Genomic DNA, 15,080 nt, shown 5'->3' with positions numbered 1-15,080 from the left:
TGTTTGGCTTAAATTTTATTTTCATATAATTTATCCGACCCTCAATATCCCACTCTGCTACACAATTATACAATGGAAATATTTTTTTTCGCTCAAACTTGGCTGTAAATACGGTTTAAAGTGACGTTAGCCCGCAGTTAGCTTTGTCCATTAGCATGTTAGCTTCTTCTTCGTGATTCCATTAGTGTGTATTGCTTGCTCCGGTAAAGTCAAGTTGCAAACATGGTTTTCTGGCCATAAACACTTGTATTACCCCCACAGGGACTACGAAAAGGATTAATTAAGGTAAACACGTGACTTAGTACTGCTTTAAGTTATCACTTCCTCCAGGTTTTCACAACTATTAACGCAAAATGGAGGTGTTTTCTTTGTTGCGCAAGTGAAATAGACCAACCTTTTCACCGTTTGTTTAAATGTCCAAAGGACCTTTTCTCACAAACTGAACTGGCAAATGGTCCTTCGAGCCGGACGGTTTGCCACTGTTTTTCCTTCATGTTCTTGAACAAATAGTGATCTCGTCTATAACTTCAGCTTCCAGAGGTTTCTCTAAGAACTCAGCCATCCTCCAGACCGCCTGCCGGAGCTCCTGGGTCCTCACGAACAAATTAGTCAGGGTCCAAGACATTTCCAACAAATCTAGCGACGTCTGATCTGGAAGCTCTTCATAGGTCAAGTACAGGACGTGTGTCTTATCCCACTTATCAGCCAGTGATCGAACCACGAACTAAAAGCAACTGGAACTGGACGAAGTGCTCCCACCAATATTGACACCAAACATGCAAACTCTTTCCAGTACTTTAAAGGGGCTGGAAGCAAGTTCGCCATTTTATACTCACTACTGCCACCTCAGGCCATATGTGTAACTGCACCTTCTATATTAAGCTCGTGCATGACGGCAATTCGGGCGAAGTGACACATTTTTGAGTGACCGTACAGGATTTTCGAGGCAGTTGTGGTGAACAGGTCTGAGCTCATTCTACACATTAGGACATGGCTGGAACATGTAGGGGGAGGAAAATACTTAATTTTAACATTTTTAAACTCCTTATAGTCCCTTTAAGCTCCGGGTTTAAGTGTGGGTCGGCCATGATTGAGAGCAGTTGCTGCAGTGAGCAACTATACTGGGTCTCTTTTATGGCTTCAGGGAAAGGAGTCAAACCAGATCTTTTGGGCTTGGCGCCAGACAGTGTGCTCCAATAGTCAAGTCTACACAGTATAAGCTCTTTCACTAAATCAACTTTCCTGCAACATTTTTAGAAGATGTGTCCCAACTTTAATCACAATAACTAGTGGCCATTGACATGTTCATTGCCCAAATAAAATGACAAACCAAACAATAGTATACCAGGACAAAAATACACACTTAACTTCACTAGTAAAGCATCTGTGATTAAAATGATTATAGTCTTACATTACAGATTTCCACAACATTCTTTCTCATACCAAGGCAGCCAATATTTCTTGAGGACAAGAAACTCATGTGACCCTGACCCACTGGCTTTGGGGCACTGGGTCAAGGCAAACCATAACCCTGATGCCGAACTTAAAAGGTGAGACACTGCAGGTGAATAGGGAAAAAAATGTATGTTTACAGATATAAATTTGAAACTGTTGCTGTCGATCACTGGCATAAATGTGAGAAAAAAAAATACATGGCAAGTTTTCTGTCATTTTATCTTTTCATATAAGAACAAGGTGTTTCATGCCTAAAAATGCCCCAAATTTCCCATCTTTTCGGCGACAAAATCTGAATAATGGATGGAGCTACATTCAAATTTATGGTTTTCATTTTATTGAGTTACCAAGACTTTTTCAGAGGGGATTTTGAATTTCTTGTTTAGTTTTAAAATAAGCTGTTTTTAGTGTAAAAATTTGTAAAAAATCAATTTTCGCCTTATTTTTTGACATTGAAAACTCAATAAATGGGGCTTTAGGGATTAAATAGTAAAAAAATCCCTCTGAAAAAATCTTCCAAATATTGTTCAGTCCAAGGCTGGAAAATGTGAAGTCTTTAGGTCCGACTGACGTGGACATAGCGTCGCCACAATGACAGAAAAATGTGTTTTGAGAAAAAGGCCCTTGAAATTGCATTCTCCCATATAAGTCTATGGGGGAACATTGAATCAGCGCAATATTTTAACATGTTATTGTGAAGATTAGGCATATTTTCTGTTTCCGGATGAAAACTTATATGTTCAGAGACCAATTTGGCCCAAAACCTGAAAACTGAAAAAATTGAGTTTTGCCTGTAGTGTCTCCCCTTAATAAGTAGCTTTTTAAAAAACTGCATTATTTTACTTCAACATTGCGAATTTAGGGAGAAATGACAAACTCTGCAGTGTTTTGGTGACGGTCTAATCCCACGTGAATTTAAAATCCAGGTCTTTTATTTTTTCTTCATAGACTGCGTCAAAGTGCTGCACCTCCTCCTCTGACAGATGGTTTCTCCAGTCTCCGGTGATCCCTGAAATACAACACATTATATTAAAGGTGTTTTCATTGTGCTGCCCAGTCACCAGTCCAAAGGTAGGAAGAAGTGCGCCCTCTGCTGGCTTTAATTCTATGGGTTGAAATGGCATATTAAAAAGACAATCATGCCCGTGTCTCCACAAGTCAGACTGATCGCACTCCATTTTATATTTTTAGGGACACTATAAAGTAGCACAGTAGCATACAACTTTGGACCACAAGGAACACGGGATGGGAATATTTCACTTTTTACTCGCTCCCTTTTCACCGTTTGTTTAACCTCTTAACTCCTGCCTGAACCGAGAGCATTTTCTCCAGTTCAGCTTTACCCAAATTTGGGTGTTTGAAAGCTAAGACCTACAAAACTGAATTGATCTTTTTCCTCACATCAGATTTTTTTTCATCACTTTTTTTGTTGGGCAGTCATCTCACTTTTTCGTCACTTTTCCCGTCAAATTATTCGCATTTTTTCGTCAAATTCTTATCACTTTTTCGTCCATTTTTTCTAAATTTTTCGTCAAATTTTTGTCCATTTTTGTCATTTTTTTTGTAAATTTTTTGACACTTTTTCGTCCATTTTTTGTCACTTTTTTCTCATTTTCATCCTTGTTTTCGTCTCAGTTTTGTTGCTATTTTCACACCTTTTTCCCAGAAGCTTTTGGATTGGGGTAAAGCTGGAGAAAATGTGCTCGGTTCAGGTGGGAGTTAAGCGGTTAAATGTCCAAAGTACCTTTCCTAAAAAAACCTGAACTGGCAAATGGTCCTTCGAGCCGGACGGTTTGCCGCTGTTTTTCTTCATGTTCTGGAACAAACATCTGTCAGCGATCTCGTCTATAACTTTGGCTTCCAGAGGTTTCTCGAAGAACTCCGCCATCCTCCAACCGCCAGCCGGAGGTCCTGGGTCCTCACAAACAAACGACAGTCAGAGTCCAAGACATTTTCAACAAAGCTGGCGACGTCTGATCTGGAAGCTCACCCCCAGCATGTCCTCATAGGTCAAGTACAGGATGTGTGTCTTATCCTCCGCACTCAGCCAGCTCTTCACGTGATCGAACCACGAACCGAAAGCAACTGGAAAAGAAGCCTGTGAAGGTTTTGGGTTTGCTATCTTTGACATGATATAGTAATACAGTGTAGCCTGTTTCCAAATCTGCTGCAGAGAAAGAGGCGGCCTAAATGTACAGGGTTACTCAAATTTACGGAGATAAAGCAAACTACTTTTCGAGGGGGGAACCTTACGACATGTTCAACAAATCGATTTTGCATCATTTGTTTTTAAAACTGTTTGCAGCTAATTGATTTTGTACTGGGACAGTGCAAAACCAGAGATAATATCAGTTCATTTAATACAGTGTAAGCAACTGAATACCAGCCAAGCCTGTTCTGGCACAGTGTTCCTTCTTGTAAACAAGTCAGTCCTGTAAGTCAGTCATGGCTGCTGGCGTCAAGCATGTTCCATAAAAATGCCTGCACTATTGTACCATTTGTTAGCATCAAATTAGCATTAGCCTTCAATGAGTAACTTTACTGGATTGGTCTCTTTTTATGACGTAGCTTCAGGGAAGTAGTCAAACTAGATTTTTGGGGTTTGTGCCAGAGTGTGCACCTATAGTCAAGTCTACACAATAAACCATTTTATGACAAACCATATACAAAGGGGCCAAATTGAACCCTAAGGACCAGCTTATCATTCGACACAAAATGTTCATGTTTTCTGCTGATTGTCCTTACCATTCAGCAGTTTTGGTCCAATGTATTTGTTTGACTCTTTGTGGTCAGATGCATTTCACAGAAATGCCGAAAACTAGCTTGCACGTTCATGAAATTGGTACAAATGCTTACTTAGATGCTCAGTGATTCTTCCCACAAATGTACAATACAATAATATACAATATATACTAAAGGAGGACAAAACTAATTTAGTTTCATTACGAGAAAAAAAGTATAGTACCTTTAAGTATGGCCTCTTCAATCCACAGCAGTTCCTTCCAAGAGAACTACTTACCGTGTCCGTCCAGAAACTTGTGGAGGAAGTCTCTCAGGGTGCCTGGGTTGGGGTGGTACTTCACACTTCCGAAATAGTGAAACGCAGATATCAGCACGTCTTTGGGGTTCCTCATAACGTTTATGACCTGCATGAAAAGATAACGATTCGGATCAAGATTGAAATACGATCCTAGTAACTAGTAACTCCAAGTTCCAAGAAGAGCATGTCCTTCAGTGGCAGCACCGCATTTGCATTTGGGGAGACCACTCCTGCTGGTTTACGTAAGTGTTGGAGGCATAAAGCCAGCAACTCGTAGTCAACTTCCATTGGGCATCGTTGGTTAGCCAGAGCGATGGTGTTTGTGCTGAAATGATACGAGTGATCGCGATGTCGTCACATCCGTTGGCTGTGGTAGGCATTTTACATTTTCATATTTGATAAACATTTTATTAAAATCCTATAATCAGCAAAAACAATGTCCATAAACAGGGCATTGCTTCTCTTGCGCTGTAACAGATCTATCCATCCATCCATCCATGTTCTTCCGCTTTATCCGGGGCGGGTCGAGAGGGCAGCAGTCTCAGCAGAGATGCCCAAACTTCCCGATCCACACACACCTCCTCCAGCTGTTCTGACCCCGAGGCGACACCAGGCCAGCTCGGAGACATAGTCCCACCACCATATCCTGGGTCTTCCACGATGCCTTGTCCCACTAGGACATGCCTGGAACACCTCCCGCGGGAGGCGACCAGGAGGCATCCGGAACAGATGCCCGAGCCACCTCAGCTGCTCCTTTCGACAGATCTAACAGATCTATCACAATTATTTTCAGCTTGCTAGCGCTGGTCCGGAGGCTTCTGCGTAGCTGGGCAGGGTCGGATGCTTGGGGTCACGGAGTGGCTCGTGTGGAGAGCGCAATGCACCCATTCACCTGGTATGCAAGCTCGTAATCTGTGCTATATTAGCCTTCCCATCATAAAGCCTCTGTCTTACATTTAATTTGCTGTTGTAGGGTCCTGATGTCTAAAGAGATTTATTTAACTAAATTAATCATCTGTTTCTTAACTTGCCTTTGTCCTGTCAATTTTAACAGACCTTTGTTGCCTATGGGTTGACTGCGTTGTCTCAGGAACTTTATGTACTGAGTGGTGGGTCAACAGCCACCGAGCTCCCCCACTCGATACGCCACATACAGATCAAACTCCAGCTGACAGGGAAGTGCTTGGTTAAATCTGACAAATGCTGCTTTTAAGCATCCAATCAATGCATGTTGGTTGGTTCATTATGAGCTGTGGAAACATAAAAATGCATTTAACCAAATCGTGTAGATCGTGCGGCGGCAGCAGTGATGCGCTCGCTGTATCGGACCGTTGTGAAGAAGGAGTTGGGGCAAAGCCAAAGGGCGAAGAAAGCGCTTCTATTTGGTCCTCATGGCGGAGACCTGACATGGCTGTTTGATGCGGCAAAAGAAACTTTGTTAAACGGCCTCCAATGGATTCTTTGCACCTCACAAACACAGCTTAAAAGCCAGGCTCCAAAGAGTTTATTTTTTTCTACACATTGCTCTGACCTGTGTGACAATTCTGGCCCTACATTCCTACCCTCACTTATGGTCATGAGATCTGAGTCATGACCAAAAGGACGGAAATGGATGGATTAGTCCAATTCAGGTGTTAAAGCCCTTTAAGATCCATCTTGGTTTATTCTTGGTGGCACTTGCGAGGTTGTTCTTGGTGTGAAATGTTTGAGAACCACTGCCTTAAAAGAAAGACTCTCCATTGCCAGACTTTACCTTGGGTTTGACCTGGAAGAAGGACCGTGGCATGGCGCTGTAGTGGTAGTGTGTGGCAAAAATGCGCGGGGAGGGCGTGGAGTCCAAATCCGTCAGACTGACCTTCGCCTGTCCCACTAGCACACTGCGCTCCCAGGTGGAGACGCTGTCCACCAGGCTGGGGTCTCCTCCGGACATTACCAGGGGCGCAATCTCTAAAGCCCAGTTCGTACCTGAAATATAGTCAAAAGGAGGCGTGAATTTCGATTTATATTAAATACTTTTGACAAATCACTGGCAAAATGAACACTGCACACACGACTTAAACAAAAGACATCTTTTTGGTGAGATAATTTGCATCCATGACAGATAAACTACAACAGAGAGCAGGCCAGCTACAGTACCTGATTTTGGGTATGTTGCGATGATGATATCGTCGGAGCGGAAGGCGAACTCTTCCCAGCACTTTAGGCTCTCCGGGGAGTAGAAATACACAGGCATGTACATCCCTTTGTAAAGGAGGTAGAACCGTGGATCGGCCATGATTGAGAGCAGTTGCTGCAATGAGTAACTTTACTGGTTTGGTCTCTCAGGGAAGTAGTCAAACTAGATTTTTTGGGTTTGTGCCAGAGTGTGCACCTATAGTCAAGTCTACACAATAAACCATTTTATGACAAACCATACACAAAGGGGCCCAATTGAACCCGGACCAGCTTAACATTTCACACAAAATGTTCATGTTTTCTGCTGATTGTCCTTAATATTTTGCAGTTTTGGTCCAACGTATTTGTGGCATGCTTTCACGTGGCTTTCACATACCGGGCGTGCCAATATACTTGAGGACACGATGAGCTCATTTCAAACGTCACGAGTCAGCTTCACTCAGTCGTTTATTGCAGACATTATAAACGCTTTTAATCCCACATGAATTCAAAATCTACATCTTTCATTTTCTCTTCAAAGACGGCGTCAAAGTGCTGAGCCTCCTCTTCTGACAGATAGTTCCTCCAGTCTCCGGCAATGCCTGAAACACGACGAAACTATCGTAAAAATATAGGCGTCGATGGGAGTATGAGAGGGAAGAACCACGTACCTTTTCTGAGGAACTCCGATTTGCTCTGGTCCATGTGCGGGTCGTCTTTGTAGTTGGACATGTCGTTTTTCTTCATGTTCTTGAACAAACATTTCTCCGCGATTCGGTCAATCACGTCGAGCTCCAGGGGCTTCTCTAAGAACTCCGCCATTTTCTTCACAGCCCGCGGGAGGTCCTGCCGCAAAACGAAACGAGTCACATAGTACTTTGAGCAAAAATTCTAAATATTTAGTACAAGGAGTCAGTAGGCACTGCTTATTTGGGGATTGCAATAGTGTTTTGAAACCTCATAGGAGAAAGCTGGGCCTAAAGTTTTGTAGCGTACAGTACATTTGTAACTTCTTGGACTTTCACGGCTGGCGTCGTCCACAAAGGAAGTGACCATATTTGTGTAGCGGACAGCAGGGGGCTCTCTCCGCAAAGCAGTGGGCAAACCTGCTTCCTGTCTAGTGGTCTTTAATGGTGCGTCCCATTTGTACTCGGAAGTCGTAATGTCCGATGGACACCCCTCGACGTCAGATTTCCGTCTGGGAAAGTCGGATGATCTTCACTAGCCCCGAGTTGGGGAACACAACATGGCGACGCATGTGTTAGCAGTAAATAAAAACACCCGACTGTCATGTTACAAGGGGGCGTGGCCTAGTCAAAAGGGAAGGCAACCATCACATTTTCCCCTCTTTCTTGTCGTTTTCTAGTGGATTATAAACGTACAGTATTTATCCCACACCAATAAAGTCAAGCCAAAATCGGGTCCATGTGGATTTTTTTTCACAACAAATTGTTCAGTAGAAGTGAAAAAAACTGCACTCATTTCTAACGTTAGCATATGGCGTGAAATAGTGATGGGTAGATGATACCTCAAAGCTTGTGTCACACACTTTAACAAATTGTATCACGCAGTGTTGGTAGGCTTATAGGCGCCATCTGGTGGTGAAAGCATTGCAGCAGTGAGCCTGAAAAAAGCAAACTCAACACTGACTGAGCTCATCGCTTCTCATTCAGAAATATGAACCAAATCGTCAGGATGGAGCAGTTTAACAGCTGAAAGTGAATGGAGGGAGCGCAGTAGTTCAACAGCCCATAAATCATACAAAATGGACAATGCTAACCAGGAAGCTATTTTAATGCTACACATGCTAACGTGTTCAGTTCTACTGAACACTTTGCTGTGAAAAAACATCCACACGGATACGATTTTGGCCTGACTTAACTTGTGTTTGATAATTACCTTTATAGTCCACCAGAAAAAGTCCAAAAAGAGTGAAAGGTTGTGATTCCCTGCGCTGTGTGGCCTCACCTGCAGCATCTCCTCGTAGGTCAGGTACAGGATGCGCGTCTTATCCTCAGCATTCAGCCAGCTCTTCACGTGATCGAACCAAGAACCGAAACAAACTGAGGACAATTATGCAGCTTTATAATTGTATAATTGTCCTCATTATAGGTTATTAGTTATAACTGGATGAACTGCAGAGAGTGACAGCTCTGGTGGGGGAAACTGTACACAGAACAACTATTAGTCATAAACTGCACAAATCTGGCCTTTATGGAAGAGTGGCTTGAACAAGCCATTTTTAAAAGAAAACCATCAGAAGTCCCGTTTGCTGTTTGCTCGAAGACACAATGTTCCTTCCATGATGGCTTCTGGCAAACTGCAAACAGGACTTCTGATGGTTTTGTTTCCAAAATGCCACTCTGCCATAAGGCCAGTGCTGTCCTTGTTCGGTCAGTAAGTTTAGCAGTGATGCCAGACTCTTTCCATTCCTGGATGGTGGATTTAACTGTACTTTGAGAGATGTTCAAAGCTTGGTAAGTCTTTTACAACCTAACCCAGCTTTATACTTCTCCATAACTTTATCCCGGACCTGTCTGGTGTGGTGTTGAACTTCATGATGCTTCTGCTCCACAATAGTCTCTAACAGACCTCTGAGACCATCACAGAGCAGCTGTATTTGAACTGACATTAGATTACACACAGGCAGACTCTATTTAGTCATTGGGTCAAGATGTGATCATTCAGAAATCATCAGGCAACATCTGAAGGCAATAGGCTACACTAAAAGGAAAGGGGGAGCCCCCCCCTTTCCTAAATGGTTGTGTCCGTCTCTAACTTATTCTTTCAGCCAATCCTGAAGACTTTCTTTATTGTGTTTTTGTGTGCTTTGACCAGGTGCTAGTCATGTTCATTTGTTTCCAGCCCCCTCTCATTCACCACACATGGGATTATTCATGAACCAGACGGGAACAGACTGTCTTCTTACCGTGCCCCTCCAGAAAAGTATCCAGAAACTCCTGCAGGGTGCCCAGGTCGGGGTGGAAGCTGCACATCCCATAGTAATGGAACGCAGATATGAGGACGTCTTTGGGATTCCTCAGCACGTTGATCACCTGCAAGAAATAACAGTCGCTACAGTCTCGTAAAGTATCAACTGTGAGTGGCATTATCGGTTTCATGACATGTCTTTTATGAACTTTATTAAACGTATGTATTTTAATTATTGAATCGGTCAGCAGATGGCGGCATCTCCCCAAAAGTATAAAAGCCCACCCTTGTTCATCCGTACTACCTCTGTCTTCTTCACTGGCGTTTTCGGTCGTTGCCTCGTGTTTAGCCCTGTTTTAAAGCTGCCTTAAGCGATGTCTTTATGATTTTCTTTCGGGATCGCTTATAGGGCTTTTCCACCAAGGTGTTGGTTCTGGGCTGGTTCAGAGCTGGTTCTGGTGCCGGGTTGGTTCCATACTGACTTGGTTTTCCACCAAAATGAGAGCTGTGCCTATTGTCATAGCAACGCTTTGGGAAGTCAACATCAAAAATGGATAGCAACATCTTACTACAGCCACTTCTGGTTACAAAATACAGAAAAATAAGTTTGTTTCAGTCACAGCAGCCGTTAACATTTTGATTTCTTCTTTCTAACTCTTGTTTTAGCTAAAGAGCATAAAGCAAAACAACAGTTTCCTCCACAGAGACTGTTTTGGCTTCTCCAGGAAGTTCTAAGCACAAACTAACTAATATTGATTGTTTGTTGGAGGAGAGAGCCACGCCCCCAGCCGCTGACATCACTGGTGCTCGTTTCTTGGTCCAGCTTTTAACTGGTTCCCAACCGGCACCTGATTTTGGAACCAAGAGCCAGCGTTTTTTCAGTGGGAAACGAAAGAACCGGTTCTGAAACTGGAACTGGCCCAGAACCAGCACCGGCACCAGCTTGGTGGAAAAGGGCTATTAGTGTAGCTTTAAAGGAGCCTAATTCTTAAACTAACCTCTGTTCATTTTCCTTTAAGGTGGATCTGGTCGCCATGCTGCGGTCTCGCTTCCTCCTTTTGTTTTGTTTCCGAACATTTGAAAGACAAACAAGCTAATGCAGGAGTGCCCCAAAACAATTCTGTTGGCCCTGATGATCGAACCATAGGGTGGCGCTACAGCCGTCCTGTCCAAGCGTCAATGCTGCGAGGTGGATTTACCTTGGGTTTAGCCTCGTGAAACGACTTTGGCATGGCCCGGTATTGGAAGTGCACAGTCATAACGCGAGGAGAGGGTTTGTCCTCCAGGCGCAGGGGGATGCCCTCCTTCTCCCCCACCCCGGGACAGCGATCCCTGGACCTGACCGTGTCCACGACGCTGGTGTCTCCTCCGCTCACGATGAGGGGGACCAGTTCCGCGCACCAGTGCCTGCCTGGGTCACAGACATACGCTCAAATGCATTATAGGGTCTGAATAATGTCGTCAACATTTCATTGTTCTCAAGACTTTCTGCTGCCAGCGTACTTTACCAGATTTGGGGTAGGTTGCGATCAGGACGTCCTCTGCCCTGAAGGTGAAGCGGTCCCAGTACTCCAGTGCCTCCGGAGTGTAGAAATGTCTGACCAGGCCCGTGCCTTTGTAGGAATGGTAGAAGCGAAAGTCAGACATGTTTGAGAGCAGCAGCAACAGGAGTCACACAGGCTTGACTTTAGAGATTCTCAGTGCTTTGGCCTGGATGCATGAGACAAGCTATAGCGTACCCTGACAAGTCTGGAATGTTGCATAACTGGAATAGCATTTTTCTCACCACAAATCAGACTTTTACGCTCACACTTGCTCAACACACACCGTGCTCAAGGTACTTTTTTACTCTTATTTGAGTCATTATTGTGGTCGCAACATTTTGCTTCTTGAGTAAAATTATTTAATACTTTCTGAACAATGGTTTCAGACAAAAAAACAGTCTATCCATCACAGTTTTTGGCCACACGTGGGCGCCTCTTCCTGTTCAGTGGAACGAAGTTGTAGACCAGAAGAAGAGCTCTCGACTTGAGGAGGAAGCAAATCATGGTGAATTACTGGGTGCGTCTGAAAAGCCATGGGGAGTCTCATCCCACCAAGTACGGTAGGCGCCAAAGAGATCATTTTGGGAGAATTGGGAACCAGTTGGCCCAGGGGTATGGCGACTCTGATCTCCAGATTAGTCCCCTGAGGTACCCCCGTGGTTGTTGGTGTGTCCGGGTGTAGACTGGCATCTGTTGGAATTAAAGAAAAAAGGATGAAGGAAAAGTTGATCAAGTTGCAGCTTTTAACCGTCATGTGGAGCAATGTTATTTTGGCCATGTGCACATTTTTACTCCATACTCGGAGGCGGTAAGCTACTGCAGTCTGTGCCACCACCAACCATCCCATACCAAGACTCTTCCTGCTTAGCTTTGAGATCTGACGGGATTGGGCAGAGCAAAGGCGGTGTGACCCTAAATTTACCATCATATAACAATGTCTCTTTTCACATGGGCCGCTGCCAATGGGTGAGGAACGTGCTTCTATGATCCTCATGGCGGAGAGCTGACATTGCTGTAACACCACCATTTGTCTAAAGTGACAGATTTCCATTCTTTCTCATACCAGGGGTGCCAATATTTCTTGAGGACACGATGAGCTCATTTCAAACGTCTTGAGTCAGCTTCACTCAGTCGTTTATTGTAGACATTTGAAATGCTTTTAATCCCACGTGAATTCAAAATCTACATCTTTCATTTTCTCTTCAAAGACGGCGTCAAAGTGCTGAGCCTCCTCTTCTGACAGATAGTTCCTCCAGTCTCCGGCAATGCCTGAAACACGACGAAACTATCGTAAAAATATAGGCGTCAATGGGAGTATGAGAGGGAAGAACCACGTACCTTTTCTGAGGAACTCCGATTTGCTCTGGTCCATGTGCGGGTCGTCTTTGAAGTTGGACATGTCGTTTTTCTTCATGTTCTTGAACAGACATTTCTCCGCGATTCGGTCGATCACGTCGGGCTCCAGGGGCTTCTCTAAGAACTCCGCCATTTTCCTCACAGCCCGCGGGAGGTCCTGCCGCAAAACGAAACGAGTCACATAATTACTTTGAGCAAAAATTCTAAATATTTAGTACAAGACGAGAAGGTTTGGAGTCTGTAGGCACTGCTTATTTGGGAATTTGATTGCAACGTTAGCATGAAAATAGCATGAAAATAGTTCTACTGAACATTTTGCTGTGAAAAAAACATCCACATGGACCCGATTTTGGCCTGACTTAACTTGTGTTTGATAATTACCTTTATAGTCCACCAGAAAAAGTCCAAAAAGAGGGAAAGGTTGTGATTCCCTGCGCTGTGTGGCCTCACCTGCAGCATCTCCTCGTAGGTCAGGTACAGGATGCGCGTCTTATCCTCAGCATTCAGCCAGCTCTTCACGTGATCGAACCAAGAACCGAAACAGACTGAGGACAATTACACAGCCATCATTTAGAAGCTCTACAGTGAGCATGTTTTGGTTGTCGAAACATTGGACGCCTTTATAGTTTATGTAAGGGATTCCTCATGAACATCAGACTCACTGATTTAAAACCAGACTGGAGCAAACTTTCTTCTTACCGTGCCCCTCCAGGAACGTGTCCAGAAACTCCTGCAGCGTGCCCAGGTCGGGGTGGAAGCTGCACATCCCATAGTAATGGAACGCAGATATGAGGACGTCTTTGGGATTCCTCAGGACGTTGATCACCTGCAAGGAAAAACGTGCAGATGTGATACAGTCGCGACAGTCGGGTCAAGTGTGGATTCAAGTCTTTTAGCTTTTTACTCATGGCCTTATTGATTAAGATTCACCACCGCTCGTCGCGCCGCCACATTTACACTAACACGGAGTCCAGAGAGAATCCCTGATGGCAGATTTGACTCGTCCTACAGAGCATGTTCCTAAAAAGGGCAGAGGCTTCACCGTAAACTCGATATGGGTGTGCAATATTGTGATATTGGACAACACCTCCCACCAACTGCACAGGACTGTAGAGGAGCTGAGCAGCTCCTTCAGCGGAAGACTGAGACACCGTCACTGCAATAAGGAGCTACTGCAGGTCCTTTACAGGTCCTTTACAGGTCCTTTACCCTCCTCAGACTGTACAACATCACTGTAAAGTAACTCGTGTGCAATAACTTCTTTGCAAAACCACTGGGCGGCACGGTAGCGCAGCGGTTAGTGGTTAGCAGCGGTTAGCGCTCTCGCTTCACAGCTAGAAGGTCCAGGGTTCGATTCCCACCTGGACGGGGCCTTTCTGCGGGAGTTTGCATGTTCCCCTGTGTTTGTGTAGGTTTCCTCTGGGTACCCTGGTTTGCCCTACTACTAAAAACATGTACAATAGGCCAGGATGAATGATGTGAGTGAATGTATGGTGGTGGTCAGAGGGTCCGTCTCCCCCAGGGGAAACTGAAGCTACAAACGTAGCTTACCTCCACCGAGTATGGAGTGAATGTACAACTGTCTCATGTAAAGCACTTTGTGACCATGTCTGTGAAAGGCGCTGTATAAATAAAGTGTGCGTAGTTACTTGCAGGCACATTTTCCTGTCTGTTTGCACCCTTTGTGTGTTTCTCGAGAGCTGAACACGTGCAATTCTCCATTGTCATTGTGTTAGATCAATAAAGTCTTATCTTATTTCAACTAACTAGTAACTTTCATTGTTAGTTTGTAACATCCCGGCTTTTCACAGAGAGGAATCCCCAAGTACGTTTCACAAACACAACAAAACCAGCGTCAATGCCGTGAGGTGGATTTACCTTGGGCTGAGCCTCGTGAAACGACTTTGGCATGGCCTGGTATTGGAAGTGCACAGTCATAACGCGAGGAGAGGGTTTGTCCTCCAGGCGCAGGGGGATGCCCTCCTTCTCCCCCACCCCGGGACAGCGATCCCTGGACCTGACCGTGTCCACGACGCTGGTGTCTCCTCCGCTCACGATGAGGGGGACCAGCTCCGCGCACCAGTGCCTGCCTGGGTCACAGACAGTCCAACGGCACATTAAAAGTACACATGAAAGTAGATTTTTTTATAGCATTATAGGGTCTGAATAATGTTGTCACTATGAATGTTGATCCTCCTTTCAAAACGGTCATGTCTATTGTAATGCACTCTTGGGTCATGTTGATGTTTTTTTGTGGTTGTTTGTACTGCATGTGAAGTCATCATGAAAAAAAGACTTTCTAACCCCAGCGTACTTTACCAGATTTGGGGTAGGTTGCGATCAGGACGTCCTCTGCCCTGAAGGTGAAGCGGTCCCAGTACTCCAGTGCCTCCGGAGTGTAGAAATGTCTGACCAGGCCCGTGCCTTTGTAGGAATGGTAGAAGCGAAAGTCCGTCATGTTTGAGAGCAGCAGCAACAGGACAGTCACAGTCACACAGGCTTGACTTTAGAGAGTGCTTTGAGTGACCTTTGGCTGAAGGCAGGACACAACGTACTGGCACAGGCTACTTGCAACTTCAATAGGATTTTTACATCAGCCT

At 44.6% G+C, this 15,080-nt stretch overlaps 4 protein-coding genes across 4 annotated transcripts; all 4 read right to left on the bottom strand.

Moving 5' to 3' along the window:
- Positions 1-490: 490 nt before the first annotated feature.
- LOC306982002 (sulfotransferase 2A1-like) lies at positions 491-6,770 on the bottom strand (the record flags this gene model as incomplete). Its single annotated transcript, XM_079581744.1, has 6 exons — positions 491-586; positions 3,200-3,373; positions 3,446-3,540; positions 4,475-4,601; positions 6,249-6,460; positions 6,632-6,770. 6 exons carry the CDS (start codon positions 6,768-6,770, stop codon positions 491-493), a joined length of 843 nt encoding a protein of 280 aa, XP_079437870.1.
- A 362-nt stretch (positions 6,771-7,132) lies between these two features.
- On the bottom strand, positions 7,133-7,477 carry LOC306981850 (sulfotransferase 1B1-like). The gene is made up of 2 exons (XM_079581576.1): positions 7,321-7,477; positions 7,133-7,251 (listed from the first exon to the last, which is right to left on the bottom strand). The coding sequence occupies exons 1-2, from the start codon at positions 7,469-7,471 to the stop codon at positions 7,142-7,144; spliced, it is 261 nt and encodes an 86-aa protein (XP_079437702.1). The 5' UTR covers positions 7,472-7,477; the 3' UTR covers positions 7,133-7,141.
- Positions 7,478-8,471: 994 nt separating this feature from the next.
- On the bottom strand, positions 8,472-11,227 carry LOC306982001 (3-beta-hydroxysteroid sulfotransferase-like; the record flags this gene model as incomplete). The annotated part of the gene is made up of 5 exons (XM_079581743.1): positions 8,472-8,486; positions 8,618-8,712; positions 9,579-9,705; positions 10,780-10,991; positions 11,089-11,227. The coding sequence occupies 5 exons, from the start codon at positions 11,225-11,227 to the stop codon at positions 8,472-8,474; spliced, it is 588 nt and encodes a 195-aa protein (XP_079437869.1).
- A 1,050-nt stretch (positions 11,228-12,277) lies between these two features.
- LOC306982000 (sulfotransferase 2A1-like) lies at positions 12,278-14,938 on the bottom strand (the record flags this gene model as incomplete). Its single annotated transcript, XM_079581742.1, has 6 exons — positions 12,278-12,393; positions 12,463-12,637; positions 12,931-13,025; positions 13,180-13,306; positions 14,359-14,570; positions 14,800-14,938. 6 exons carry the CDS (start codon positions 14,936-14,938, stop codon positions 12,284-12,286), a joined length of 858 nt encoding a protein of 285 aa, XP_079437868.1. The 3' UTR covers positions 12,278-12,283.
- Positions 14,939-15,080: the final 142 nt, after the last annotated feature.

This window comes from Gobius niger (assembly GCF_951799975.1).
Source record: "Gobius niger genome assembly, chromosome: 23".
Classification (NCBI taxonomy): domain Eukaryota; kingdom Metazoa; phylum Chordata; class Actinopteri; order Gobiiformes; family Gobiidae; genus Gobius; species Gobius niger.
The sequence above is the reverse complement of the archived record's forward strand: the minus strand, read 5'-3'. Positions and strand labels throughout refer to the sequence as shown.

Coding starts and splice junctions, on each gene's coding strand:
- LOC306981850 (XM_079581576.1), bottom strand. CDS start 7,471: ATGGCGGAGTTCTTAGAGAAGCCCCTGGAGCTCGACGTGATTGACCGA. Junction 7,252..7,320: donor ATCGGAGTTCCTCAGAAAAG/GTACGTGGTTCT, acceptor GTCGTGTTTCAG/GCATTGCCGGAGACTGGAGG.